The 27484-nt window shown below is 50.5% G+C and overlaps 13 protein-coding genes across 13 annotated transcripts; 5 read left to right on the top strand and 8 right to left on the bottom strand.

Annotated features, from left to right (window-relative positions):
- Positions 1-19: 19 nt before the first annotated feature.
- Positions 20-3592, bottom strand: Asppvi_005172 (GTPase RIA1; the record flags this gene model as incomplete). Its single annotated transcript, XM_043301098.1, has 6 exons — positions 20-399; positions 475-797; positions 847-2388; positions 2442-3376; positions 3442-3462; positions 3530-3592. The coding sequence occupies 6 exons, from the start codon at positions 3590-3592 to the stop codon at positions 20-22; spliced, it is 3264 nt and encodes a 1087-aa protein (XP_043157033.1).
- Positions 3593-3972: 380 nt separating this feature from the next.
- Positions 3973-4501, bottom strand: Asppvi_005171 (DUF4604 domain-containing protein; the record flags this gene model as incomplete). The annotated part of the gene is made up of 2 exons (XM_043301097.1): positions 3973-4421; positions 4471-4501. 2 exons carry the CDS (start codon positions 4499-4501, stop codon positions 3973-3975), a joined length of 480 nt encoding a protein of 159 aa, XP_043157032.1.
- A 463-nt stretch (positions 4502-4964) lies between these two features.
- Positions 4965-6620, top strand: Asppvi_005170 (pre-mRNA-processing factor 19 family protein; the record flags this gene model as incomplete). Its single annotated transcript, XM_043301096.1, has 5 exons — positions 4965-4977; positions 5039-5083; positions 5137-5575; positions 5628-6091; positions 6151-6620. 5 exons carry the CDS (start codon positions 4965-4967, stop codon positions 6618-6620), a joined length of 1431 nt encoding a protein of 476 aa, XP_043157031.1.
- Positions 6621-7121: 501 nt separating this feature from the next.
- Asppvi_005169 (putative RING finger domain protein) lies at positions 7122-7853 on the bottom strand (the record flags this gene model as incomplete). Its single annotated transcript, XM_043301095.1, has 1 exon — positions 7122-7853. One exon carries the CDS (start codon positions 7851-7853, stop codon positions 7122-7124), a length of 732 nt encoding a protein of 243 aa, XP_043157030.1.
- Positions 7854-8757: 904 nt separating this feature from the next.
- On the bottom strand, positions 8758-9290 carry Asppvi_005168 (mitochondrial 54S ribosomal protein mL43; the record flags this gene model as incomplete). Its single annotated transcript, XM_043301094.1, has 3 exons — positions 8758-9049; positions 9106-9188; positions 9252-9290. 3 exons carry the CDS (start codon positions 9288-9290, stop codon positions 8758-8760), a joined length of 414 nt encoding a protein of 137 aa, XP_043157029.1.
- Positions 9291-9601: 311 nt separating this feature from the next.
- Asppvi_005167 (U1 small nuclear ribonucleoprotein 70 kDa) lies at positions 9602-10950 on the top strand (the record flags this gene model as incomplete). Its single annotated transcript, XM_043301093.1, has 4 exons — positions 9602-9863; positions 9921-10048; positions 10097-10193; positions 10295-10950. 4 exons carry the CDS (start codon positions 9602-9604, stop codon positions 10948-10950), a joined length of 1143 nt encoding a protein of 380 aa, XP_043157028.1.
- Positions 10951-11746: 796 nt separating this feature from the next.
- Positions 11747-12597, bottom strand: Asppvi_005166 (ribosome assembly factor MRT4; the record flags this gene model as incomplete). The annotated part of the gene is made up of 2 exons (XM_043301092.1): positions 11747-12296; positions 12404-12597. 2 exons carry the CDS (start codon positions 12595-12597, stop codon positions 11747-11749), a joined length of 744 nt encoding a protein of 247 aa, XP_043157027.1.
- A 356-nt stretch (positions 12598-12953) lies between these two features.
- Positions 12954-14431, top strand: Asppvi_005165 (mitochondrial distribution and morphology protein 10; the record flags this gene model as incomplete). The annotated part of the gene is made up of 2 exons (XM_043301091.1): positions 12954-13050; positions 13113-14431. 2 exons carry the CDS (start codon positions 12954-12956, stop codon positions 14429-14431), a joined length of 1416 nt encoding a protein of 471 aa, XP_043157026.1.
- Positions 14432-14773: 342 nt separating this feature from the next.
- Asppvi_005164 (triose-phosphate isomerase TPI1) lies at positions 14774-15859 on the bottom strand (the record flags this gene model as incomplete). The annotated part of the gene is made up of 6 exons (XM_043301090.1): positions 14774-14802; positions 14863-15077; positions 15133-15245; positions 15307-15381; positions 15446-15725; positions 15822-15859. The coding sequence occupies 6 exons, from the start codon at positions 15857-15859 to the stop codon at positions 14774-14776; spliced, it is 750 nt and encodes a 249-aa protein (XP_043157025.1).
- Positions 15860-16455: 596 nt separating this feature from the next.
- On the bottom strand, positions 16456-18192 carry Asppvi_005163 (uncharacterized protein; the record flags this gene model as incomplete). The annotated part of the gene is made up of 1 exon (XM_043301089.1): positions 16456-18192. The coding sequence occupies one exon, from the start codon at positions 18190-18192 to the stop codon at positions 16456-16458; it is 1737 nt and encodes a 578-aa protein (XP_043157024.1).
- A 2316-nt stretch (positions 18193-20508) lies between these two features.
- Positions 20509-22468, top strand: Asppvi_005162 (Protein kinase domain-containing protein; the record flags this gene model as incomplete). The annotated part of the gene is made up of 3 exons (XM_043301088.1): positions 20509-21160; positions 21228-21721; positions 21869-22468. The coding sequence occupies 3 exons, from the start codon at positions 20509-20511 to the stop codon at positions 22466-22468; spliced, it is 1746 nt and encodes a 581-aa protein (XP_043157023.1).
- A 383-nt stretch (positions 22469-22851) lies between these two features.
- Asppvi_005161 (ESCRT-III subunit protein DID4) lies at positions 22852-23761 on the bottom strand (the record flags this gene model as incomplete). Its single annotated transcript, XM_043301087.1, has 5 exons — positions 22852-22980; positions 23040-23300; positions 23356-23416; positions 23488-23702; positions 23756-23761. 5 exons carry the CDS (start codon positions 23759-23761, stop codon positions 22852-22854), a joined length of 672 nt encoding a protein of 223 aa, XP_043157022.1.
- A 358-nt stretch (positions 23762-24119) lies between these two features.
- Positions 24120-27102, top strand: Asppvi_005160 (mitofusin; the record flags this gene model as incomplete). The annotated part of the gene is made up of 4 exons (XM_043301086.1): positions 24120-24438; positions 24517-24565; positions 24624-26689; positions 26741-27102. 4 exons carry the CDS (start codon positions 24120-24122, stop codon positions 27100-27102), a joined length of 2796 nt encoding a protein of 931 aa, XP_043157021.1.
- Between the last annotated feature and the right edge of the window lie 382 nt (positions 27103-27484).

The raw sequence follows: 27484 nt of genomic DNA, 5'->3' as shown, positions 1-27484 counted from the left end.
TTATCACAATAACCACAATCTACTTCTTCAACGTCTTCTGCTTCTCCGCATCAATCAACTTCCTACCCTGGACGACCAACCCCTTCCTCCTCCGCACAGCATCCATATACCGTTTCGCCACATTCTCACGGTCAGCCAACTCTCCCAAGTCCTCCAGTTCCTCCTCGGTAGCCGGGACCCAGAACGGATCTTCGTCTAGGGCCTCGAAGCCCGCGAAGATGAGCTGCGGCTGTGCAGCACCCGATGTTCGTTTGCGGATTTCCTCAGCGAAGCCGAACGATTCGGCGACGGGGAGGAGGGCCAGGATGGTGAAGAAGGGAGTTCCTTCTTTCATTGTTTCGGAGAGGATGCGGCCGCGGCGGCGGGTGATGACACCGTAGACGCGGCCGAGGACCTCAGCTGTTGTAGCAGTGTTAGTCGGTGTTTGAGATGTGCAAGACGGGACTGAGCGACTGGGGCTGGGACTAAACATACTTGAAGCTTGGATCTCGCAACTATACATCGCGAGCATGATCCGGGGACTCCAGTCGAGGAAACCTTGGGCAATACTCTCGCGGACTAGTCGGATAACTTCGCCTGTCAGACGACCGAGGTCTAGTTCTTCGCCGCTGGCGTGGATGGATAGTTCTTCCAGGAATACGGCGATGCCTTGGATGGGTTCCTGGCAGAGAGGACCTTGGCCTGTTGCGAGCTGGAAGGCGTGCGCGATCTTGTCGTTGAAGTCGCGGACCGTCAGGGAGTCGCGGCTGCTTTCTTCGGTTGTAGCGGTGGGCTGCTGTTTGGGGTCGTCGAGCAGGCTGCGCCAGTTAGATTGATGAAGTTGTCAGAGAGGGTGTCAAGACTTACAATTTCTCACAGGTGTTTACCGCAGTGGCGTCAACCAAGATGTTCGGTCCAACCCGTCGAGGACCGAAAGCAGTGATTCGGTCAACGACATTTGCCCATAACTCTTTGTCCTCCTTGACTTCTTCGTCGAAAAGCTTGGTGAGTTCCTGTTTGAAGTCTTTCAAGGAAAGCTGATTGCCCTCTCGCGCTTCTCCAGAAGCATCACCGGACTCAACCTGTTGTGTGGTGTCCAACGACCCGTTGCTTGCTTCCGCGTCGGATTTCGCCTCACCCGCTGAGCGCTTCTCGGATTGGAGACGCTTAATTGTTCCAACGTTCTTGGAGATGAAGTCCGTTACGGCTTCAGGCAAGGGCACAACGCGCAGCTTGACAGTCAGCTGTTTCGAAGGAGAAACGGTCAGCACACATCCGCGGCCAAGTTCTGGTTTCTTTGGAGGTGCCATTTCCGGCGCGCTGACAATTGTTTCCCGGTATGGTACGATTGTCTGACCGGTCTGGATCTCGCATTTGGCAAAGCGCTCGCGGAGATCTTTTATGCAGCGCTCAAGATGCAATTCACCGGCAGTCAGAATCACATGCTCACCACTAGGGAGGACCTCATATTGTGCACATGGATCACTTTGTTCGAGGAGGCGCAGACCGGTGACCATCTTGTTCAGGTCTGCAGGGTTCGCCGGCTCAAGCGAAACTCTTACAATCGGTGGGGCGTTTAGCGAGACACCAGCCAAGTTGATACTACCTTCGAGCTGCGAGCAAAGAGTTCCGTTCTTGAGGACATGACCTGCAAGGCCACCGATACCGAAAATCACACCCGCGGGAACGGTCTTGAGCGGCTCCAGGCTCCTGCCCATAAGGAGATATAGATCCGTGACTTTCACCTTCTGTGGCTCAGGGTGTGCATGAGGATGCGCCGGAGAGAATTTGGGTGCCAGCACATAGACCTCATCACCAACAGAAAGGGTGCCTGAGTACAGTCGTGCAAAACCAATCAAGTGCTCCGGGTCTTCCTTCTCCTCTGGTTCCCCTTGTTCCTCGCTGTCATCCAGCGTGGTCACTTCGAACGCGGAGGTGATACGCGCGTAGTCGTCCGTCTCATTTAGATTTCCGCCTGCCTCCGCCTGCATCTTCGCAATCTCTTCTCGCTTCTTGCGTGCGATTTCACGGGCTTCGTCTGCCGACAAAATCGCACCGGAGCGCTTTTTGCTAGACAGTAGCTCACTTTCAGGGACTGCAACCATTTTACTGACATAGGCTACCACAGGAGCGTCTGTGCCTGTCTTGAACGCTACCATTGCTTCCTTGACCTTCTTGTCGACAAATTCAGCACCAGGGGAGCCTTCAATTAGTCCTGGTAGTCGAGTGGCTTGGGCAGCCGGCGGGCTGGGAAGATATTCAATGACAGACACCAAAACAGCAGTTGATAATGGAAGCCACATGGAAAACAAGGTCATCATGATGTTTCTGGGATCACGCGAGCGAAGAATATAAGGCGGAATGGTGATGTTCAAGGACTTAGTGATCTTCTCCAACAAAGCTGGATCGCTAATATAGCATCAGTATCAAAACAACTTCCAATCTCGACTAATGCAACATACCCTTTGCCTTTCCCTCCACCAGTTGTAGCTTCGTAGGCAGCCCAGATACTGTCTAACACCAGTTGAACAAACATTGGCTTGAGGGCACGGCCTTTCAAATGCTTCGGCCCCAAGACACGTTTCGTCTTAGGGTCAAGGTAGAAGTCTCCCCATAGGACTTTCTCAAGAATCGACCGTTTGATTCCTAGTTTCCTCTCGTAGAGAGCGGCAAATTGTCGAACAGTGAAAGCCCAGCCATCGATGGCACTACAGAAAATGACATTGTTTTTCTCCGGGGCGAAGTAAATTTCCTCGTCATCCTTTTCCTCAAATTCCGCATCTTCGATGCTGCTCATGTTTGCCTCATCGCCTTGTTCCTGCTTCTGAGCGGTTCGAGCAGCGGAGGCATTAATCCGGTCTTCCATGCGCTCTCGCCACTGGAGGTCTTCCTCCATCCGTTCACCCTGGTAGAAACTTCCGATGACAGCGTTGACTTGCTCTAAAAGTCTGCTCAAATGAGAGTAAGCTTCACTGGGGCTCATTTTCAACTCTCCCACCAGTCTATCGATCTTGTTGATGACCAAGATCGGTTTGAGCTGCTCGACCCAGGTCTGACGTAGCACTGTGACAGTTTGACTGCAGACGCCCTCAACGGCATCAACAAGAACTAGAGCACCATCACAGAGCCTTGAAGCTGTCGATACTTCGCTGCTGAAGTCGATATGCMCAGGCGAGTCGATCAAGTTGATCAGGTACTCTCTGGGCTGAGGAGCAGCATCAGGAGACGAGCGACGCATCATGGAGAAATACAGGGAGATAGCCGACGACTCCATAGTGATTCCTCGAAGCTGCTCATCTGGACGTGAGTCCAGATAGCGGATCTTGCCCGCCAACTTCGGGGAAATAATGCCATTTGTGGCGATAAGACCATCCGTTAAGGAGGTTTTCCCATGATCCTAAGTCATCGTCACAATCAGAATTAGAAGCGCTCAGGCACTCAGTTATGCTGTAGAGTACTCACAACGTGGGCAAGGATACAAATCTGCTGTCTGGTTAGCGCTGAACAAGTAGAAAATATGACATCAAGGTGGGATGGAGGGGTAGCTCACATTTCGTATGTCCTCAGACCTCTGTTGGAGACGGACTAGATCATCTACATTAACGACAGGCATCTTAAAGGACCATCGAGTCTATCAAATTTTTCCAGGTTTGACAACCAGAGAGAGTCCTCGTAAGATGAACTTTAGGGCCGGTTCCTCGGTGTTCCGCTGTCGCGGAAACGGGCAAAAAAATTATCTTCGGATAATGTGAAGTCACAGAGGTTTCAACATCACCGATGACAACACACCAAGGAGAGCTCCGTAACAATTACTTGACAGAGGTTCTAGGCGAGAGACATGCCTTCACCCTGTTGGTCAAATGGTGAACAGGCCTACTGGGTTTACCAATGTACAACTATATATCTACCTGAAACTGCATTAGCAAGGTACTACACTCCATTATATCATCATCTAACGGGCGTTATCAAGAACTAAAGTATAGCATGTTTGCCTCATTCATCGAAGGATAGCTTGATCTTCTTCTTCTTCTTTTGTTTCTGCTTTGCTTTCTGAGGTCCAGTGTTCTCTTGCTGCGTGTCATTCTCGGCTTCAACACTATCATCTGCAATAACTTTCGCCTGTTTCCTCTTCTTTGGGCCTCCTATTCCAGCCAAATTCTGCTTTGACGCTCCCGCGACGTCGGGTTTTTCAGTGTCCTGTCTCGACTCATGACCCGACTGTTGTTCAGATGACTCCTGTTGTTTTTCGTCACCGCGTAATAGTGCCTCATATTCTTCCTTTGATATCACCTCGTTACTATCTTCATCAACGTATGTGGGCTCGTCATCGTCCTCGTCATCTTTCTTCGCTAATCGAGGTCGCGCAACGGGCCTTTCAAGACGACCAGACGTATCTCCGTACTGATTTCTAAGTTTCTGTAGAAAAGCGGGCTGTTTATTCTCTGCCTGGCGTTAGATGAAGTGCCGTGTGAGCGAGAACTTATAGCATACCATAGGCGAGATTTTTCGCGTTGAAGGACATGACTCCTGAATACAAGACGCGTTAGTCCCGAATCAGAGAAAGGCACAGTCACAGATCGGTTTAGCGATGCTTGAGGACAATAGCTAATTCTAATGTTTCTTCAATGTCTGTTAGTAGCGCGGGAGTTTCTGGGCCGGATGCTCTCAGTCGAACTGCATCCTGGCAGTAAGGAGGAACTAATAGGATGAAAAAGAGGTGGCTTAAACGAGCACGGATGATTGTACCATGGTCAGAGTATACAGAGATACTTGCACACGGAGTAGTATTGCTTAAGAGCCAAATGAAGCTGGAATTCTATACAGTGCGTCAGTTGCATGAGTGCCAAGCAATGGACGATCAGCCAGCTTTGCGGTGCGGCTAACCCAGATAGGCGGAAGCCTTGTCTCGTCGAAAAGTCCAATGCGGCGGCAGCTCTCGCGTCAAGCAACCTCTCTCTAGACCAACCAACTCAAAACACAAAACAATGCTGTGCGCAAGTGAGTCACATTTATTCCATGTTTTGTTTTGCTCGAATGCATATAGTTAATCATTGAACAGTTTCGGGAGAGGCACCGCAAGTGCCAGTCGTCTCGCCCAAGAGCGGTATGTCAAGGATCCAAGGATTTTCCAAGCTTCATTCGTCTAATAGCGAGTAGGCGGCGTCTTCGAAAGGCGTCTCATTGAGGCATATATTGCCGAGAACGGAAAAGACCCAGTAAATGGAGAGGAACTCTCGGTCGACGAACTCATCGAAGTCAAAAGCCAGCGCGTTGTCCGACCCCGACCTCCTACCCTCACATCCATTCCCTCATTGCTCAGCGTGTTTCAAGAAGAATGGGATGCGCTGGCGCTCGAAACTTACACATTGCGTCAGACCCTTGCCCAGACGCGGCAGGAGCTGAGCGCAGCTCTCTACCAACACGATGCTGCTGTACGAGTCATTGCGAGGTTAACAAAGGAAAGAGACGAAGCTCGCGACGCTTTGTCCAAGGTGACTGTTAGCGCCGGTCGCGCCGGGGGTGAAGAAGCTATGCAGGTCGACTCAACTGGCTTACCTGATGCTGTTCTTGCAAGAATTGAAAGCACACAGGCGTCGTACGTGACATGGCTATTTCAATTCGTCTCTAGTAATGCTAACCTCACCTAGGCTGTCCAAGACACGTCGCAAGCGCCCTGTTCCGGAAGGCTGGGCCACAAGCGACGCCCTTTCTACATACAAACCCACTAAGACGTCCGAGCCTCTCTGCGGAGGCGGCAAGGCTCTATCCGTTAACGCGGCCGGAGACATGGCTCTCGTAGGGGGTGCTGATGGCACCGTCGGTGTCTACTCCCTGTCCGAGAAACGTGTCGTTGGGAATCTGCAGGCAAGCGGCCCAGTTACCAGTGCCGTATGGGCTGGTGATAAGGCAGTCATTGCGTCGTCTACGGGTGCCGTCCAGGTCTTTGAGAATGGCCAAGAAGTGGCGAACTTTGCTTCCCATGCTGGTTCAGCAACGGCCCTTGCTCTGCATGCTACTGGCGACATAATTGGCTCCGTCGGCGTTGATAAGAGCTATGTGTTGTATGACCTGACAACTAACTCTGTCATCACTCAAATTTTCACAGACGCATGTAAGGAAGGCCTGAATCCTCATTTTGCAACCTAGACTAATTTTTCCCTTCTCCTTCAGCTCTTCATACCGTCGCATTCCACCCTGATGGGCATCTCATCGCTGCTGGTGGCGCAGACGGTCAGATCAAGATTTTCGACGTCAAGTCTGGCGCGGCGGCCGCCAACTTCGCCATGTCTGGCCCAGTCAAGTGCCTTTACTTCTCCGAGAACGGCACGTTCCTTGCTGCAGTGGCAGATAACTCGACTGTTTTGTCAATCTGGGATCTTCGCAGCTCGAAGGAGATCAAAGTTCTGGAGACGGGCAGCCAGGTAGATTCTATCTGCTGGGATTACACTGGGCAGTTCCTTCTCACTGGTGGCCCCAGCGGTGTGACTGTTCAGCAGTACTCCAAGGCGTCCAAAGAATGGTCGGAGCCTTTGCGCAGTGCCGTGCCAGCAGTAGCAGTGGCTTGGGGCTCTGCTGCCCAGAGCATTGTGGCATTGAACAGCGAAGGTGGAGTCACAGTTTTGACAGCACAGGAGTCATGATACCTTACAGAGACGGAACCTGTTTTGTACTTCTAGCCAAATGCGTTTCCATTTTCTCTTTTTTCATTATCCTCAATCGCTCTAGGGTTAAAAGGTTTAAATCGCTACACAAGGCAAGGAAATTCATGTTTGTTTCAAGGTAGAATGAATAAATGGCATGCCTCGACTATCCAGAAAGAGTCCCTCAAGGTAAGAGAAAATCATAAATGCCGTCGCGCCCACAGTACACATGCAATGGGGTATCAAGAATAGGGAAACCGAAAAAACGCTTTAACTCCGTTGAAGACACACCATGCGAACCCGACCATCGTCGAACATATGGCCACAGAATACCGGCGATCAGAGGTATATCTGGAACATTGATTTAGGTGCGCTGACAGGTTTACCGCAATCAATAACCTGACATTTAGAGAATGGTTTGGTTCTCTGGGGAGTCTTCTTAGCCTTGGAAAGAGCACGATTCCTGGCACATTCGCCACAATATACCTTGAAAAAAGTCAGCTAGGTCCCGACATATGGTAGGAAGTTGGCACGAACATGTCCGCAAGGTTTCGACACCCATATTTGTTGCTTTATCCCATCCCCTGTTCCGAGTTCCTCATCACAATTTGGGCACACGACCAGATCGTCCTCCCCAGCGCTTCTCGTAAATCCTTCTGAGGGAGGACTTGGCGCTTTGTACGAGCTCTGACGGGAGGCTCTATCTGAAGTCAACCCAGAAGTAGGATACTCAACTCTCAATGACCTATCCCCGACTATCGCGAGATCCATGGCATCTTCAAGATCGATAGCTTCCTCCGCAGCACCAAGCAAAAACATATCCACCTCATCGGGCGGACGACGTTGAAGGTCTCGTGCTCTCCATGCAATTTCTTGTCTGAAGCTTTCCTCTCTTGACATGAGATGACGCGGTGCCATTTCACGTTGCAATCGTATTAAATCCCAGAGATTTGCCCCTATGAAGCCCCGATTTCTAGGCGGAGGTGCTGGCAACGGCTCTGGCTGTCGAACGGTAGCTCCGACAAACTGCACTTCCGGACTGCTTGGGGAATCTACTCGAATTATATCTTCTGGTTCTTCAAGATCGACCACTTCGGCCATTATGTTTCTTCCAAATCGTGGTAGTCGTCGTGTTGTTCGCGAGTCGCCATGTTGCGGTCTTCTCTGGTCTTCCGGAGAATCTGGCTCGTTCGTCAAATCTATTACATCCTCTGTTAGAGGAGAGTCAGACATTATGGGCCGACGGTAATCATATCCATCTCCAGGATATCTCATCGGTGGCAACGGTGGGCGCCTATGCTGAGAATTGTGGCCTTGGGACGAGGATGGTCCAGCGTCTGAGCGCCAGCGAGACTGATGCTGGCTTCGTGATGATTCAGACATATGATGATGAGGACGCTATGAAGAATAGTCATTAGAAATGCTTGCGAAAAGTTCTGGTGGGTTTGTGTTGGTATCGTAAAGGAATGCCCCGCTCTGTGAAGTTCATGAATGTAATGGAACAAACCTTTCTTGGCCGCGCCGCCACAAACTGGACACCTGAATCACCGTTCATGTCGAGGATGTGAGGTCAATGTCATTTAATGGAAAGAGTTGGACCGATAGGGGGATAACATGGAAGGTAAGGGACGCTGGAGCTTCCAGAGTCGGTAGGGCCTCCCGTTATTGTTGGTGGAGGCCATGACTAGCTGGTTCCGAGTCTGTGGTGGAGAGATGTCATACCGCCGCCCAATGCATAAATTTATAAGCAGTGGCGAATGCATTTAGCAAGTAGACGAAACTGCGAACTGGCGCAATGTAGCATGGTCTGGGGAAATGATTATAAACGCTGGCGCGAATCATAGTCAAGGGACAGCCAAGGCTTGTTAACCAGAGACATTGTCCTTCAGAAGTGCTATGACTGAGTTGTAGTAGATAACGATCCATAGCAGCGGTTCATGCAACCCGCTGTTTATCTGACATTGGAAAGGTATCTATTTTGTACATACCGTGCAATGACCCCTAATAGAAAGGCCTTGGGGTTGTTAAGGAAAAACACGACCAGAACAGAAATGACCCATGATATACATTATACACAGAAACGGCTGAAAGATGGAACGGAGCCCTCAACACCAGTCTAAATATCCCCAACACTGCTTCATACCATCTTGAGATCTCCGTGGTACGGGGACCAGATGCCTCTTACACTCTCGTTGATACTGGTGACGGGTTTCTTGGTGCGCTTGAGCTTCTCGCCGCTGGCTTCCTTGAGCAGATTCGCCTTATTCAGAATTTGTTCAGGTTCCATATTCCGAACGCAGATGGCTTTCTCCCGTCCGTTGATATAGTGACCTTTGATTACCGGGTGTTTGTGCGGCCGTGGTGATACTCGGATTTCGATCTGAGGGTTGGCTTTGGCGAAGGAGGGTAGAGAGTGTTTCAGGAAAGCGCTGCATGACAGACCACTTAATTCGATTCATTGAAAGAGTAAAAGGACTGGACTTACACCATGCCTCTCGAACTACCAGCCCAGTCGCAGTAGTGGAAATCCAAACGTTTGCATTGTAGGATGAAGGCGCCCACGCCGTTCTGTAATGCACGTCAGTCGCTGAAAGGAGGCACTCATTGTTTGGCAAGGTGCTTGCATCATACCCTGGCCTTAGCTACCGTTCTGATGCCTTGTACAGGCATTTTGTGATGTATTTTATGATCGCTGTCGGTGTCTAGCAAGTCATCTAGGAACAATTCGGCGACTTTTCAAGACCGCAATCAAGGTGGTTCCCCATTGGCTGGCGGCAATATCGCTTAGCGCGTCTGGCGCTTCCGCAGTCCCGTGGATCCAGGCAACTAATGGAGAACGCGAAACTCTCAACAACCTGGCCGCGAGAATCTTAGTCAGTCCGAGGAAACCTACCTAAACTACTACCTATCGTTTCCCTCATGACTTCAGATCACTTTGAGAAGTTGTCGCTAGCTTGAAACAAAATCATTGAGGGGTCAAAATGACGGACAAACTCCCCCCTCCCCTTCTCGCGCTCTTCCAGCCTCGCCCACCGTTACGTTACGTTCCCCCCATTGATCGCGCACCCGAGGATGTCAAGAAGAGTACCATCGGCGGCGTTGCAGATTTCCTTGGAGAACTCAAGAAATACGGAGAGGAAGTTCCTTACAATGCCACAGAAAGCTGGCTGCAACGCAAGTGGCGTCAGAAGGTCGAGAAAAAGGAGAGGCTGAATCAGCAGGTGACTGATGGCCTTCAAACTTGTAAGGGCCTTGACCATTGATTCGACGTTCGCTCATGAGTGCTAACCGTCTGCCTAGATGAGCCTTCGAATGATCCTCAAGCTCGGGGCGATCCCTTCAGGACTCTATTTGTTGCTAGACTGAGCTACGATGTAAAAGAGTCCGACCTAGAACGAGAGTTCGGTAGATTTGGGCCAATTGAAAGAGTGAGTTTATTTGCATTCTAAGTGTCGTTCAAAGCTAACTTCTGTTAGATCCGCATTGTAAAAGACACAGTCACACCGAAGGGCTCAAAGAAGCCACATAGGGGCTATGCTTTCATCGTATATGAGCGTGAAAAGGACATGAAAGGTACTACTGCTACTCACAGTTATAGTGAAACCTCTTGTGACTTCTCTTGCCCCCAAAATTTCTGACTTATTGCTGACCTGATCATCCTTGTCCCGCCTCAGCTGCCTACAAAGAGACAGACGGAATCCGAATCAAGGATCGACGTGTCTTGGTAGATGTGGAACGTGGCCGCACAGTCAAAGGCTGGAAGCCTCGCCGTTTCGGCGGAGGCTTGGGAGGACGTGGCTATACTAAGGCTTTACCCTCGCGTCCCACCGGTCCCGGATCTTTCGGTGCGCCTTCTGGCCCCGGAGGGTTCGGCGGTGGATTCCGTGGCGGATATGGAGGTAGAGGATTTCGAGGAGGATATCGCGGCGGCGATCGCTTTGGCCCTCGTGGCGGCATTGGTTATCAGGGCGGACGCAACGGCTTCGGTGGACAGGCTCCACCAAACGCTCCCTCCGGTCCCGGTGGTGGCCGGAATGCTGGCTTTGGAGGCGGCTATGCTGGTGGTGGAAAGTATGAGAGAGATGCCCGGGCCCCAGGCGTAACTGGTAGCAACCGCGAGCCTGTCAGGCCCAGAGAGGGCTACTCAGAGCGAGACCGACGCGATCACGATCGTGATCGGGAAGGTGACCGTCACAGAGACCGTGATCGGGATCGCTACCGTGACCGCGACCGCGAACGTGACAGATACGGTGGCCGGGAAGACTATGGCCGCAAGAGATATCACGAAGACGATTCCTACGAGGATCCTCGCGCTAAAAGGAGGTACTGAACGTCCCTTACTGGATTAAGTCTCCCATCCAGGCGTCAGCATGGTTTGCTGGTGGGTATCTATGCCTGATCTTTTCCTTTTTTCCCTTGTCCTCTTTGATGCAATGGGTAAGGCAAGATCACTTCGACAAAAATCAACACCGACATTTACGGCCATTCAAGCATTAATAACTCGCACAGTCGAACCGATGTGTTACCTTTTTCTGCTTGTCGCCAGGCATCTTCATCAGCTGAAGGCTTCACTTGTTACTATTTCCTTTACGAAGGGTCAAGGTTTGGAGGCACTATTCGTGATGGCCCCTTTTCCTCCTTACGATCTCGTGGTCTCGCCTCTGTTCTGCGTGTTTTCCGTCTCGTTTTCTTGTGTTGACCCGTTTAGGGTCTCTGTTACTCTGCACGGGGTAAGTATGTATTTTAGGTAGCCGTCATTTTCCTAGGTGCAATTTGGTTGGGATCCGGGGATGCTCAGGTAAGAGACGCAGGTAAGGCATATTTAACGGCCATGTCGATGCCAGAATTCCTCGTATGCAAGTAAGAACGGGTAAACTTTCTGCAAAACTTCATACTTGTCACGTTGTAGCCTTCTGACTCTGAATGGAAGATGTCCTGCATAATTGCTTTTCCGCGTGGTATTCTATGTCCATCGTACGCTCATCCAGCAACATCTAGGATGGATTCATGATCTTCGAAGAATATAAAAAGAAAAAACAACGAAAGAACGCCTATGCCCAACTCCAATCAATGCCCAGGAAATTTTTGGGGGTAAAAGAAGAAAAGGAACGGTCTTGGAAGTGAAATTACTGTCCGTCAACCTCCATACCCTCATCCTTCTCGAGGATCTTAACTTCACTGGTACTCCGAGTCCATTGTGCCTTTAGATCGACATGGAATTCAGCAGTAGCGACACCGAACATCTTCAGCAAAGTTGTCTGCCGCGAGTCCAGAACGTCTCCCTCCTTGCACACAGGGTAGCCCTCTTGCCCATCAGTCAGCTCGAGCATGACCTTGCCCTTAACTAGACGAGTAGGAACGCCCAATTTGCGCAGCTCGGGCTCGATCGTGTGGCTGACGGGTTCGTCTTCGGACGCAGGAATCTCACCAGCACGGGAGTACACCTGGCCATTGGGGATGCTGAATGAGCGGGTGCTGACTGTGCCGGCACGCGCGAAGTCGAGGGGGCGGAAGGCGTCGAAGTAGCTGAGGACAGACTCGGGGTCGCGTGAGGTGAAGAGAAGGCCGACGGCACCTGTCAGGTAGGGAGAGAGCTTGTGCAGGTTTGGTGCGGCCTCGGTCTCGGGGTTCTGGCCGAGGGCAACAGCCATGACTTTAGTTTTCCCAAAGAAGAGACTAATTAAATGTCAGCGATTGAAGCACAAGGATGTTTTCGCTGCCATATTGCACAATGTAAAAGTGCATATCTCGCGGGGCTGATCTTGAAAATCGGCAAGACTCACCGACTATCGGCGAATTCGGTGCGCACATCCTTCAGATACGTGTTGCGCATATTATCGACGGAGAAAACAAATAGGTGATCATAATTGTCGACACATTCGCGGATATTGGCATAAAGTCGTCTGGTCTGTTCCTTGTGCGACTTCTTGGTGACCTTCGACTCGTGGACGATCCTGGCACGCTTTGAACGAGGCATTGCGAGAAAATTACAGAATCAGAATTCCAGAAAGTAATTATATCGATTCGTGTCTCTGGATGCCTTAAAAGAGGTGAAAATAGACAGACTCGGAAATTTGACTTGGCGGAGTAGAAAGATACGACTATTTTTTTCTTCTCTGATAACAGGCGGATTAACGTTGATGCGGGGCTTATCCGATTACGCTAAGTCGTACAAGGAAATGAGCTGATGATGCTGGGGCTTCGACCTTCGTTTCCAAGGTCACCATTGTCCTAATTATCTATGGGCCGGATTTATTTCTCATTCATTGGGGATGGGCTTATAATAATTAACGACGGCTGGGCTGAAGAAACTGGGTTGAGGCATCCTTGACAATGCTTGACTTCATGGACTACATCCAATTGGCATTCGCGGAGGCGACCAACTGGAACCGCGACAACTCATATTCGTCCCTGACAGCCACAGCGCAATGTATGTGAATTCGCCTCATATATAAGCTCAGATAACCATGATATCAATCTGACTGCATACAGCATTGCTCGATTTCTCTACGCCGGAGCGTCTGCGCGTCCATCTTTCGTCCCTGGCCACACCTCACTTCGCGACCAGTTATACCCTCGGCACAGTTGGATTGATCGATGGCTCTGTATCGTACCTCTACAGCACCGTGCCTTTAAACAACACTCCCAGCCGGAGCGCCCTTATTCCACTGCGTAAACTAGCACGCGGTTATCGCCAAGTTCAGCCTCCAGTTGCCCCGGTTGAAGATTGGGGGTGGCAGTCACTTCTTGATGGACTCGGATCCTCTGAGTCGAAACCCTCTGGCAATGGCGATGGTCAACCTTCACTCGGGCGTAAGGCGACTCTGCTCAATGCAACTTTACACCTTCCTCCTCCGACAACTCTGAATGCCTTGTTCTTGCGCCGGATCTCACCAACCATGCAGCTGTCATTGGCAGTCTGCTCGACCCGGGGACCTCCTCTATCAAACTCTGCGCCGCAAGCTTCTCTCTTGGGTCAACTCTCCCACGACACAGGCAAGTATAGCAATGAATACCTGTTCAGCACGGACAATTCTTTGTTCGGCTGGCGGGGGCTGTGGAACTTCGGTCCAGACCCGCGCCATCCCAAGGAGAACGCATCACAACGGTTATCGCTACTATCAGCCGGCGCAGAAGCCTATTACTCTCCAGTCTCTTCGCTCATCGGCATGTCAACTGGGATACGGTTCAGCACCCTCCCAGCAGCAACTGAGATGCCGTCGTCATCCTCATCGACATCTAGCTCAACCGCAACCTCAAACCACGGCACCCCGATCTCCACCTTCCCATACACCCTCACCCTCGTCCTAACTCCACTTACCGGCTCCCTATCAACCACCTACTCCCTCCGCGCCTCGCCCAACCTAGCCTTCAGCTCCCGCTTCGGCTTCAATGTCTACAGCTGGGAAAGCGAAATGGTCGCCGGCTGTGAACTATGGCGGAAACGAAGGAAATCCTCGCACCCGCCGATCCATGACGACGGCCTCGAATGGGCCAGGCGGAAGATGCGCATGGCCGATCCCACTGCCTTTCCTCCCGTGGAAAACCCCACGACTCACAATGTAGACGAGGAAAATGAAGCGGTGCTGAAGATCCGCGTCGATCAGTCCTGGAATGTGCGGTTGTTGTGGGAGGGCCGCGTGAAGGAGCTTCTGGTTAGCGCGGGTGTGGGGTTAGGTCCCAGTTCGTTTTCTTCGTCTTCGTGGGCTGCGAATTCGACTGCGGCGGGGGGTGGTCAGTCTGTTGGTGGGGGTGTTTCTGGGAAGTCGTATTGGCATGGTGTTGGGGTGTCGGTTTCGTATTCGTCGTGAGAGCGACAGATTCTATACTCTGTACATGACTTGCATCGTTCTTTGTATATAGCGGTTTCTACCATGTCCTAAATATGGATTAGGATAGAATTTATCCATGATTTTACGAATGTTAGAGAATTGAACCAGCTGTATCGCATACTTCACTTTATTTACATTCAATTTTTTACTTATCGTTGAGATATATAGCCTGAACTCCACCAGCTGAAAGGGCGAATGTAAGCAAGCATATATAATTCCCCAGAGCGCCTTTTAAGAGCTCTATTGTGATTCATGATCTGTGTCCCTGCCGGTACTAGAGCAGCAGCAGGACTTGGTGAGGAAGATTCCATTGTATGTCGACTACAGACGGGCGTTGATGATGTCGACGACTAGAGGTCACATTGTTAGTCTATAATTCGATGCTCAATTGGGCGGAAAGGAGTCCTTACAGGCAGGCTTCAAGCTGGCACCGCCAACCAGGAAACCGTCGACATCGGGCTGCTTGGCCAGTTCGCGGCAGTTCTTCTCGCTGACGGAGCCACCGTAGATAATGCGGACGTTCTCAGAGGCCTCGGAGGAAACGGCGTCGCTGAGCCACTTGCGGATAGCGGCGTGGACCTCCTGGGCCTGCTCGGTGGTAGCGACCTTGCCAGTGCCGATGGCCCTGCAGTATGTTGTTAGCATTTAATTCTGAATTAATGTGTTTGCGAGCGACTAACCAGACAGGCTCGTAAGCAATGACGACCTTCTGCCACTGCTCCTTGGAAAGCTCCTTGGCAACAGCGTCGAGCTGCCTTCTAACGACATCGATGGTCTTGCCGGCCTCACGCTCCTGTGTAGTGTTAGTCTACTGGATACGTGGGGAATAGAACCGAGCGAATAGAATAAGTTACCTCCAGGGTCTCGCCAATGCAAAGGATGACGCTCAGGCCACCATCAATAGCAGCCTTGGTCTTGCGAGCAACGAACTAATCAGACATGTCAGCCATCCCATTCCAAAACCGGCAAAGTAGATTCCAGCGAGTAACGTACCTCGTCAGTCTCCTTAAGGATAACACGACGCTCGCTGTGTCCGATAATAGCCCAGTCGATCTTAGCATCCTTGAGCTGCTCAACGCTGATTTCACCGGTGAAAGCACCGTTGGGCTTGTCAAAGACGTTCTGGGCGGCAACGCCAATCTTGGAGTCGGCAGTTTGGCGGGCATGGAGGAGGTAGAGGGAAGAGGGGGAGATGACGACTTCGACGKAGGGGTCGAGCTTGGCCTCATTGAGGTTTTTAATGATGGAGGTGATGGTGTCAGTGACACCATTCCTATCAGTTCGCCGAGAATGTTAGTAGCTGTTCATTTGCGGGCTGGGATGGTGAAGCTGCGAGGGGGACTGCGGGGCATTGGGTTAGAGCTCATACATCTTGAAGTTACCACCGACGAAGAATTGGCGAGGCATTTTGGCTGAGTGTATAGAGAAATGAAAGTAATGGGAAAATATGTGGAAAAGATGAATCTGAACAGTCTGGAAAGATGTGTATGAGGGAAGAAAAGCAGGAAGCTACTAGCCTGAAGTAACCGACGTTTATGGAGTTTATGACGGAAGACGAAGAGAAAACGGGAGACAGCGGGGCTGGAGGGCTTCATGCCTTACCGAACTGGCAGAAGCAGAGAGGGGCTTATCGATAACACTTGCACTGCGTCACTTTGGTCCACTTAACCTCACCGGGGAGTTGATGAGCTGTCCTGCTGCGTGTAAATGCGAGATGGTTCTTCAATTGGCTCGTCTAATACGAAAAGGATGTCCAGGGAGTCATCTGCGGAGTGTAGGCTATCCAAAACTTATTTTCTGTATAATTGCATGTACCTAATTTTAACAGACAAGAAACTAGTAACGCCCGTTTGCCCAGTGGTATCCCTGTTGACCGATCGACCGAAACCCCAAAAGTGTACATTACAGCATGGGAGACAGAAAGGGTAACAAATGAACGAAAATCAAATCAAAATGGATAAGGAGAAAGTTAAAGGAGCGTAGAGAAAGGCCCAGAGAACTTTTTACAGGTAGTATCGACGCTGAAAGAGGCCTGGTTCTCGAATCGACAGGTGTCGGTCCAAATAACGCGCTTCTTCGAGTTTCTCGTCCAACATCCGAGCTTGGTGCTCGACCAGCTTCTCCCGCCGTTCCACTCTCGCTTCCCGATCATCCAGGATTCGCGTTCTGATGTCATTCCTCTCACGGCCCTTAAGCATTTTTTCACCGAGATATGCTAGGTCCAGGTCGGTCGAGTTGGCGGGTGCTTGCACAATCTTAGGCCGGCTCCGGGGCTGTTGCTGGACGGCACTCTCTTTCGGTTGAGGCTTCACAGTTCGCTTGCTTGATTGCTTGCTATTTGCTGGGATCACCTCGACATAGCCGACTGGATATTTCGTGCGGTTAAGCTTCGAGTCTGAAGCAGTCTTGGTCGGCTTCTTGCGGTAATGAGTCCTGTAAGCGACCTCAGGGCGGTTCTGCCTTGACGCGGAGTTTTGGCGATGAAGACTCCCGCGCCATGATTTCGATCTTTTTGGCGCCTCGTCAGCAATGTCCTCAGAGCCTTCGGTAGCTGAGCTTTCGTCCTCAAAGTCAAACAGCTCGGATTCATCATCTCCTATGCTGCTCGACTCAGGAGGCCACTCTGCCTCGGGCCCGACGTGCAGACTTGACGACCGGGGTGTATATGTTTTGTTCGCTCTGGTTTGGTTATGAACCTCTGGCCTCATGAAGGGTTGGTCTGCATGATGATTGACTTGACTGGGGCCAAGACCACGATCATGGCTCTGAGGATGCGCATCAGGAGCGACTGGGATGATACGTATACCCGGATGTTGTGGCTGAAATTGAGGATTGTTGCCTGAATGAGGGGCCCCGTGATGATGTATCTCTGGTTGTTGGTGCATTCCTGACCATTGCGTCTGTTGATGGTGCTGCTGCCTTGCTGTATCAGCGTGAGCCTGAGGAGGGAAATGTGGTTGCTGGTACGCATGCTGAGGATGTTGCTGTGCTTGATTCATGTTCGCTGGCATTTGTGCATGGTTGATAGCCGGCTCACTCCATTGGCCATTCATCTCGACAATTCTCGGTCTTCGCACATCTTCCACCACGAAGTTGTTAGGATCGACTGGGTGCTCCTCTCTGGGCTTGGAATGAGTCTGGACACCCGCTGGTTCGGCCGTCACCGGCCTTCTCACAATCACTACATCCATCGAGAGCGTCTCAAAATCACCGCGACGAGCACCCTTGCCTTTGACCGGCTTTGAGTCTTCCTTGACGTAAGCGCAGGTCCATTCGAATCGAGGATCACTGCGTCTGTGCTCATTGATTAATTGATCCACATGGGTTCGTTTCAGTTTTGATAGTGCTTGATATTGCTCAACAGCAGTAGATTTCTTTGCTCGCTTCTGCACCAGCTGAAACAGGTCCGCCTGGCTCAAGTTCATCCTTGTTCTCTGGACTTGGTTCCAAGTGGACTTTTGGCCGGGCGCTGCCTCGGCCTTGAAGAAGGTGTACCCAAAGTAATAGTATGGAGAACGCGTGTGCTCTCTGAAGGGTTCGGAGCGGCCTGTTTGCTGGTAGCCGCCTTGGGCAGACCTTTGGGGGTCCACATGAAGCTGAGCCATTTGGTCCGCCAGATATCCAGGATCTATCTGACCAGGAACACGGTGCTGAGTGATGCGAGGATCCTCATGCGGACCAGCTGGCGGGTGATGAAGAGGAGGGACAGGCGGACCCATATTTTGATTGGCGAATGCCATGGTTTGCAGAAGAGTGCTTTCTGTACCAGCACCAAGACGAGAGCACAGTCAGAGGAGGTAAGGGAAGAGTCTCCAGGCTAATACAACATATACGAGTCAAAGCAAGGAATATCAGAATCAAGGGCAGTTAATGGCATATACAGAGGACGATGAGACCATAGACATCAAGACTAATGGAAAGGACACAGAGACATCTTTAAGCTCCAGGCAGAAAGCAGGATATGGAGGGGCTCTTTCGCTCTTTTCAAAGCAAAAAGGCGGCTGCTGAGCGACCACTCAGATTTGAGTATGAAGTATCCATGCGCTTCTGCCTGCCATCTTCTCTGCACTCTCTTCACACGCGACAGAAAAATTTTCGACCCTGGAGAGGATGGAGTCATGGGCAAGTCCCCCTGGTCAGGTGGATGATTCGTCGAAGATAACAAAATAATGACCAGAGGTGTCGTAGAGCTGCATCTCAGGCACAGAAACACGAGAGTAATGGGGCGCAGGACGTGCCCGGGCAAGTCTATTGCGAAGGTCTGACCTGATTGCTGAGGCTGTTCCTCCTGGTCGTGGAGGCCTCAGCCGCAAAGCAGTGGCTGTGCAAGAGACATAGCAAGCGTGAAATCAGGGTCCAATCGAGGACATTCGTCAATGTTGGTCTAGATCAGTGTAAGCAAAACATCAATTTGACTGTCCAGAATACTATGTTGGGGATGTAGATGATTCCTCCAACTGTGGATGCCCTGTACTACCGTGGAGCTGCATCACCGCCAGTCTCCAAAATGATGAGTTGCTTTTTCCGCGAGGCTCTGCTCTTCAAGCAAAGACTGGAATTGCAGCCTAGTCTGCCGTACAACGTCACCTCCCCCAAGTATTGTATTATTTTGTTTTGATGACGGTGCCTTCGTTCTGTGACTGGTGGATGGAAACATGCAAGTAGGGAGGATTGAGCACTCCGTGCCGCTCGATCCTGCAGCCAAGAGACGCTCAAAGCAGGCACCATCGCGCCTCTGTGCAGTCATGCTCATCAGCCATCCACAGTGCATAGTATCATGTTTTAAGCTAACTAGGTAGTCAAGTTACTGTATCCTTGCCTTTTGACTTGCAGTAGTAACCAGTGGTAACCATGTAAGTCCCACAGGCCACATGTCAAGTGGATATGCTCCTTTGTTTCTGCAGTGTTGTTGACTTGCTTGAAGAGACTGAATACCTGCAGGACAAGTCATCCATGATTGCTGTGGCTTGAAAGAGTTTTTTTTCGGCCCCATCTTGATTGAAAATATCGCTCATAGCCATCAGTCTGAGTAATTATTGGACAGGGGTGGATGGCCTTTGGCCTCTGGTTATGTTGCCATGGTGTGCAAAATTTACCCATTTTTGCCCTGACAGACGGAGGCTAGCCTCATCATCCCGTCAGTTGATTAATTATATAGATTAGAAAGACTTGGACTGGGCTGTAGTTCAAGTGAAGCAGCATTTTTGGCCTCAAATCGGTAATAACTCACGTCTTGTGTGTGGTCTTATTGCGAAATATATACTAAGCGGGGACACCACTAGGAGCGTTTTGGACAGGGGAAATGAATGGGAACAAACAGGACTCTGTAGTTGTCCACCTTGAAAACACTAACACTTGAACGCTCTTTAACGGAAAAAATAAAGCTGCTGGTTCACGGATGATCCCTTTGACGTTGTCTGCCTGGGTTATGGCAGCGGATGCCCTTTGGGGGTCAAGTTCAACAAAGATTGACCTAGAATGGGCTCCATGACAGGGTCCAATTACAGTAGCATGAATGATGCTCTTTGTCATATAATATCTAAATTGAAATGCTCCCTTGTCTTTCTAATGTCAAGCTCTTTATCAGCCTTGGAGACTGCAACAAGAGAGTACCATGTACCTTGAAATMGGTATAAAGCTGAAGAGTCTCCAAAGAGCGCTTTCGAATTGTGAAAGGACAATGACTTTCATGTGAGATGGCATCTCCATATCCGCAATCTCTTTGTCTAGAACTCAGCGAAATATCCAACATGAAACCCTTTGTTGACATTGCTTATTTCGTTATTCAGGTCACTGTCTTTATCAACGACAACGCTGAGTATTGCTCTTTGTTACTGAACAATGGACCACCTCCGGTTCATGATCCCATCAATCTTCTATTTTTGGACTACCTACAGCATAGAAGAACCGGAAGCAATCTATGGAGGTAGAGATGCCTTTTTCAGGGTATATAGCATACGCATTCCCCGCGTATGACTGTGGGAAGATTCCAGAAAACATCACTCCAATATTGATTCTTTTATTTATACAACCTTTTCAGCTTTGCATATGCTAGGATGTCACATTCAAACAACACCCCAACCGAAGCCGCTGCAGGTAGCTCAGGGCCTAGGTTCGGTAGCTACACCCCGCGAGAAGATGCACGTTCATACGTCAATAACAGTCTAGTCTTCAATCCCGACGACTCTGGGACGGACGGAACAAATGGGACGAGCGGCACAAATGCGAACAATGCAACGAATACCAACAATGTGACGATTCCGACTGTTGCCCCAAATGCTACAGCCTATAGCGACACGACTGACTCGGATGGTGTTGGTTCTACGGTCAATTTGGGCATAGACCTTCAGAGAATGCCTGGTGATAACCGCCGGTTTGACAAGATTATTCCCCTTCTCATTCAGCCAGAGAGTGCGGTTTCAGAAAGATTCCCACTTCTTCATCGAGTCATTGCGGGCCGACTGAAGACAAGCCTGGATCTGAGGGGAGGACGACGGATCTCCCGGTGCTCTCACAAGTACGGCCTAGGCGCGAGCACTCTGAACCAGACTCGAAAACACAGACCTGACAGCCATGCCTTCCAAACGAAGGTTGCCAGCTTCACAAAACGATCAAGGAGTGGGCACGCAACTGTCAACGCAAGGCTCCAGGGTATGTGCCGAAGGCTTCGTCGGAAGGTGAGGTTATCTGGTTGCATTGGTTCTGGAGGTATATCCACCCGTTTCTTCTCTTGGTGTTGAGTCGTCTTTGACTGGTAGCTAATGAACTGATATAGGCTTCGGCACGGTGTTCCTTGCCCATAAAAACACTCCTCACGGACAGGCTAACTTTGCCATCAAGGTTCACGAACACAACACCATTGCGACAATGGAGTACGGGCTACATGGAACCGAAATGATGTTCTTCGAAGATGGTGGAAAAGTTCGTTATATACCATGTGAAGCAATGATTATGCTCTTATTGACTCGCAGCCCAAGGTTTCCAACCCTCCACTCTGTCTATACTGAGAAGGACAAGGTCGCGATCGTCATGTCTGCTTGCATGGATTACGATACACTCCAACTCTCAAATGGAATGAAAGAGACGGACAAAGTCTGGGCCGTTGAAGGGGGTCATCTCCGCACGCCTGAAAAGGAGCCAAGGTTGAATGAGCTTCAGGCCTGCAAGGTGTCGACGCAGCTCTTGGAAGCAATCGCTTACCTCCGTGATATGAACATCACGTATGATGACCTATCCTATCGCAATTATCTTGTGGGCGAGAATCTTGACGTAAGTAAATTTCAGAATTTCAGTTCCGTTGAAGCCGCAAGGCTTGCTTGTCTTCTATTGCTTCCTTTTTATTCTTTCCCAATTCATCTCCGATTTCCCTAAAGTTAACCATCAGGGGCCTGGCTAACGGTCTCTTCTCGAATACAGACACAACTGATCGACTTTGGAATAATGGGCTTCGGGCTGGATGATCTTGACTTCATGGAAAACTCCCACACTTACGTCTTTTGGCAAGAATATCTTCTGCCTCCAGAGGTTGCAATCGAGTTACTGAAGCCACAACTGCGCGAACATATCAGAAAAAAAGCACATGGAATCGCACAAGTCAAATGCAGAAAAGATACCCGTCAAGCCGCACTCTGGAATTATGCTGTGGAGGTGTTTTGTTTGCTGCATGGATACGCGCCCTGGGAGGATCCGGAATGGGACGATGAGATTAGGACCGTTGGCGAGTTCGCTTTCAAGCTTATCGATGGCCGTTGGCAGGAGCCTCCTGGACTACACGACAAAGGACCCCGGTGGGACGCAGCATATGCCAGACGGAAGCGAATGATCAACGAGGAATTGGCTGTCCGGGAGGATTTGTCGCAGGACTGCGTGGACGCGCTGCGAACGATGCTCCAAAGGGACCCAAAGCAACGACCAAGACTTAGCGAGCTGATTTCGTTTCCTTGGTTCGGCCAATGGGCTTATCACGGTGACAGGCTGTTCAAGCGACCAGATATACCTCGCGAGTGTTTCTTCTAGCGAAGATACAGGTGCATTTCACCAGATCCCGCACAGGGTGCGTGATACACTTCCTTTTTTTGGCGAAAAGTATACTGGCAAGCATTCATTCCAACGGTGATGTATGGCTGCGACAAAATTGTTTCCTTCCAGCTAATTTTAGGTTTTCCTCATAGAGATCCATGACTTTGATTAACATCAGAAATATTCTAAACTTAGTGTGCGAGCCGTACTGTAAGTAGATTCCTGGATGCTGACAAAACCGCAGGGCTTCTGATAAAAGGAAGTATTGACATTCGTAACTCATTAAGGATATCCCTAGTACCCCATCGAGCAATAGAACATATTCCTGAATGGATATCCGGCATAGGCGTAAGGGAGTAATTTGGTCGAGTGTCGTATCGTTACCGCCGTAGGCTGTCAAGCCTGGCCTGAAGATCGTCATCACTGGCAGTCCCACCGGCTCCAACCGGTTGGGCAACTCTGGTCTCGCCAACCGCTGTCTTCTGAATATCTGTCGGGGTTTCGCCCAGCTGTGGTAGAAAAGTCAGTAAAGCGCAACAATGAAAAGTAGCCCGCTGGATGGACCTACCGCCTGGTTGAGGTCAACACCAATTTCATCCAGAACTTCCTTCACGATGTCCTCGCCTTCCTCCTCCTCTCCTTCTAGGCCTGTAGCCTCGTCTATGGCATCGTCCATCATTTCTTGCCGTTGGTCCATGATATCGTTCTCTCGTTCAAACTCCATCGCGATCCGTTGAAGAGCGGGGAGGTTCATCTGGCGATTCATGCTTCCTAGAAGCATCGTGGCTCCTTTCATAGACTGCATCATCTGTTCATTGCTTCGGACGGTCTGTATGCCAAGGTCAGCGCACTGATGCCCCAGATCTCTCAAACAGTGGCCGTACCTGAATACGGAGGGAAATGGCCTGTAACTGCGTCCGCATTTGATAAAACTTCTGGATGTACCTGGTCGCAAGTGACAAATTAATCAAGAGATACAGTGAAGGAAAAGAAGAATGGAATTATGCTATACATACCTTCTCGTCCGAACCAGATCCTTTGCTTGGATCTTGCAGGCTCCGATTTGGCCATTCTTGGCACTCTTTTTAATGTCTTGAATCAGTTTCTTCTCCTGATTTTCCAACTTGACTCGTTCCCGGTCTAATTCTCGCTGCGTCCGATCGAGCGCTCTTTGATGCTTGCGTAGACGCTCCGCTGGCGTCATGCGCTTCCCGAATGCCCACTCGACGATCTAGAAGAGGCCTGTAAGTGGGGAAACGAGAGATAGTGTGGTGTACCACGTACATTCATAATGGGAACGACAGGTCTATGTAGCGATTGAAGACAGTGGCCAAAGTAAACGTGCCTCCCCACGAATGGTAATTGTTATGCGCAGCAGTATGTTTATCAGGTGGAAGCCTGCGGTGATGCGGTGACATCAACCCACCTAAGCAGAGGCTTGACAGGGTAACGAACAATAATACGCGGCCATTATTGATTACTGCGGGAGGGAGTCACATGCTGCCGCCAGCCCCTTTCGGGCATAGTCCCAACGCCTGCCGTCATGAAATTTCCCGGTGGAACCATCACCATCACCTAAACTGGGTTCCGACAAAACACCCTTCCATCCTTTATTTTCGAAGTCGATGCAACTCACACGATATTCGCCATGAGTCAGGAGTATTTCCCCGGCAAGGACGCATCGGCCGGAGAGGGATCCTCTCGGCACCCTCCCGAGGATACTACGGAGAACAACCCTTTTTATCCACGACCCCCGCCTACGTACATGACTGTCGGGAATGGGTCGACGTCTGAGAGCGCCACGGCTCTCATGGCTTCGTTGAACGCGGATTCGGGATATGGGGGAAGTATTGCGAGTGGAAGTGTGATGGATGGTGATGAGGGGGCCGGGTGGCGAGCGGATTTGATGGTCGATAAACCGACGCCAGTGCCTACACCTCCCGGTACGGCTAATTGGAATCCAGCTGGTTCGTGGTTCTGTTCATGTTGGGGTGATAAGTGGTGATGGAATTGGGGCATTGTTGCTGACGTGTGGGTTGATACAGCCGAGCATGAGAAGCAGGTTATTGCGAGCCATGTTCATCAACTACTCTAGTATGTGCCGACGAAGTACCGCAACTCGTTTTGAAGGGCTGACAAGTCTTCTTTTCAGTAATTCGAATCGGACGAAACTTGGACGTGCCATTTCCCGGACAATTGAAACGTTGAAGGAGCTTCAGGATATGAACCGCCAATGGCCAGCACATTATCCATCTGTACAGAGCGCTCCGGGTAGCCCCGGCTCACCTTCGCAAAGACCCGGTCTACGACAGAGTCAGTCATATTTCGAAACTGAAAACAATCAATCGGAGCCTTTCCCCCGGCCAGGACAAATGCGACGCGCAGCCACGATGTCAGGAAGCGACGACTTAGCGGAGTCGAGTGCGGCTGCGGAACGCCGATCTCCACCAGAACCAAGATTGATGAGCCCACAGATTGCGCAGGAATTCTCGATTCTGAAGTTGGATCTGAAGCTCGGTGCTTTGTCACAGGCCGAGTTGGTACATTCACTGGAGAAGGCCTCGATTGCATCACTTTTGGACGGAAAAATCAGCCAGAGCATCAAACATCTTCTTTCTCTGCGGGACAGAATCGAGGACACATCAAGCAAGGTGCTTATCACAGGAGACTTGAATGCCGGCAAATCGACTTTCTGTAACGCTCTGCTGCGTCGGAAGGTGCTCCCCGAGGACCAGCAACCCTGCACCAGCATTTTCTGCGAGGTTCTCGATGCACGAGAGAACAGTGGAGTCGAGGAGGTACATGCGGTGCACAAGAATAAGCAATACAATCGCAACGATGAAAGCACCTACGATGTGTACACTCTTCCGGAACTCGAAAATATCGTTATCGATAACTCCAAGTACATGCAATGCAAGGTCTACGTGAAGGACGTCCGAACGATTGATGAATCGCTCCTCAACAATGGGGTGGTGGATATTGCCTTGATTGATGCACCTGGCCTCAACTCGGATTCATTAAAGACGACAGCTGTTTTTGCCCGGCAGGAGGAAATTGATGTGGTTGTGTTTGTGGTATCCGCTGCCAACCACTTTACACTTTCCGCCAAAGAATTCATCTTGAATGCTGCCCATGAGAAGGCTTACATCTTCATTGTTGTGAATGGGTTTGATCAGATTCGTGATAAGCAGCGTTGCGAACGCATGATCATGGATCAGATTGGCAAGCTCAGTCCTCGTACGTACAAGGAAGCTGCTGAGCTGGTTCACTTTGTTTCAAGTAATGCTGTCCCGGTTGCACCTCCAATCCCCATGGAGCAATCTGGTAGTGGCAGCGGTGGAGGTTCTGATCCTCATGGAGATGATGATGACGACCATTCTGACGACAAAGGGAAGGGCAAAGGAAAGCAGAGGGAGAAGATTCGAGATTTTGAGAACCTGGAGAGCTCTCTCAGACGGTTTGTCCTGGAGAAGCGCGCTCGTTCCAAGCTCGCGCCTGCAAGAACATATCTTCTCAACCTGCTTGCGGATATCAATTCATTAGCGGCTGTTAATCGTGACATCGCTCAGTCGGAACTTAAGCGCGTTACAGACGAGCTCGCTGAGCTCGAACCAGCCTATGAAAATGGCAAGCAGAAACAGATCGAGCTCGGCGATGAAGTTGAGAAGTGTATTGACGACTCGTGCGAGGATGTCTACAACCATACGCGTTCAACATTAACGGACACCATCTCGCGAGTGTCCGAGGCTGACCTAGGTGTCGAATACCCTGGTCTGTTCTCTGCGTTCCAGTATGCCGAGGATCTCAAACTAGCAATGCTGGAGCAGATTTCTACATCTGTCGCTGATTGCGAAGACTACGCGCGGGCAAAGTCTGTTCAAGGAGTGGGATTCATTCAGAACATTGGTCTGCTGCATGTTGGAGAGGACAATTTCGCTCCATTGAACTTCCGTGCCGATGCAATGTTCCGCCGTGGTCGTCGCCATACCTTAGCTAGACAGGTCGACACTGAGGTGGAGATCTGGGATTTCTTTGATATTGCCGGTTTGTGGGAACGACAGGAGAAGATGGCTGGCACTGGAATTGCCATGACTGCCGTGACAGTCCTCGGTGGTCGAGCCTTCGGAGGCAGCTGGGTAGATAGCTTGTTCAGTGCCGCCAAAATCCTTGGGCCTAACAACTTGCGGCGTCTTCTCCTACCTGGCATCGTCGCTGCTGGTAAGTCATCTTCAATTCTGCTATTCGAGATCTCATGCTAATTTTCAACAGCCGTCTTGACCACTGCTTATATGCTCTCGTCAATCCCGCATACACTCCCCCCTCGTCTCTCGCGCAAGCTTGCCGCTACTCTGTCCGAAATGGACTATGTGCACTCCAATGCTACTCGTATCTCGACTGAGGTCCGCCGCATCCTCCGTATACCCGCCGGCAATCTGCAGACCAGCCTCGCTCAAGGCATTGAGGATCTCGGAAGACGTAAGCTGGAGGTCAGCAAGACGAAACAAGAGAGCGAGGTCGCCAGCAAATACTTCTCAAACCTCTTCCGGGATAGTGGCGAGAACCGACGATCCGTTGAGAATATTGATCTTGACGCCCCCTTGCCTGGAGGCCTGGCCGCCATTCAAGGCTGAGCCTTGTCTGTACAAACATTATGACGCTACATGAATCTCGCCCTTCTTTTCTCCGCTTGACTGTTATGTCGTTGCATTTCTTCCCCCCCGAATTCCCTTCTCATACATCTTCTGCTTGTCCAAAACCTTTTCTTGTACAGTCTTTCCTTGTCCGCACCCATTATCCAGAGGTTCTGAACGAGTTCATCCTTCGCTATACGGTCTCTATGGCTGATTAATAGTGTAGCGGCCGCTCTTCACTCCCCCTTTGCTTACTAGATATCCCAAGCGGCGTACTGTTGAGCCCTTTGTTTATTATAAAATGTACCTGCTTTCACCTCTAATCGAGAAACCTTACCCATTTCTTATAACAATAGCGACTCTGCATTGCTTGGTTGTTCAC

Source organism: Aspergillus pseudoviridinutans, assembly GCF_018340605.1.
Source record: "Aspergillus pseudoviridinutans IFM 55266 DNA, scaffold_3, whole genome shotgun sequence".
In the NCBI taxonomy this organism is placed as follows: domain Eukaryota; kingdom Fungi; phylum Ascomycota; class Eurotiomycetes; order Eurotiales; family Aspergillaceae; genus Aspergillus; species Aspergillus pseudoviridinutans.
This window is presented reverse-complemented; position numbering and strand designations above follow the sequence as displayed.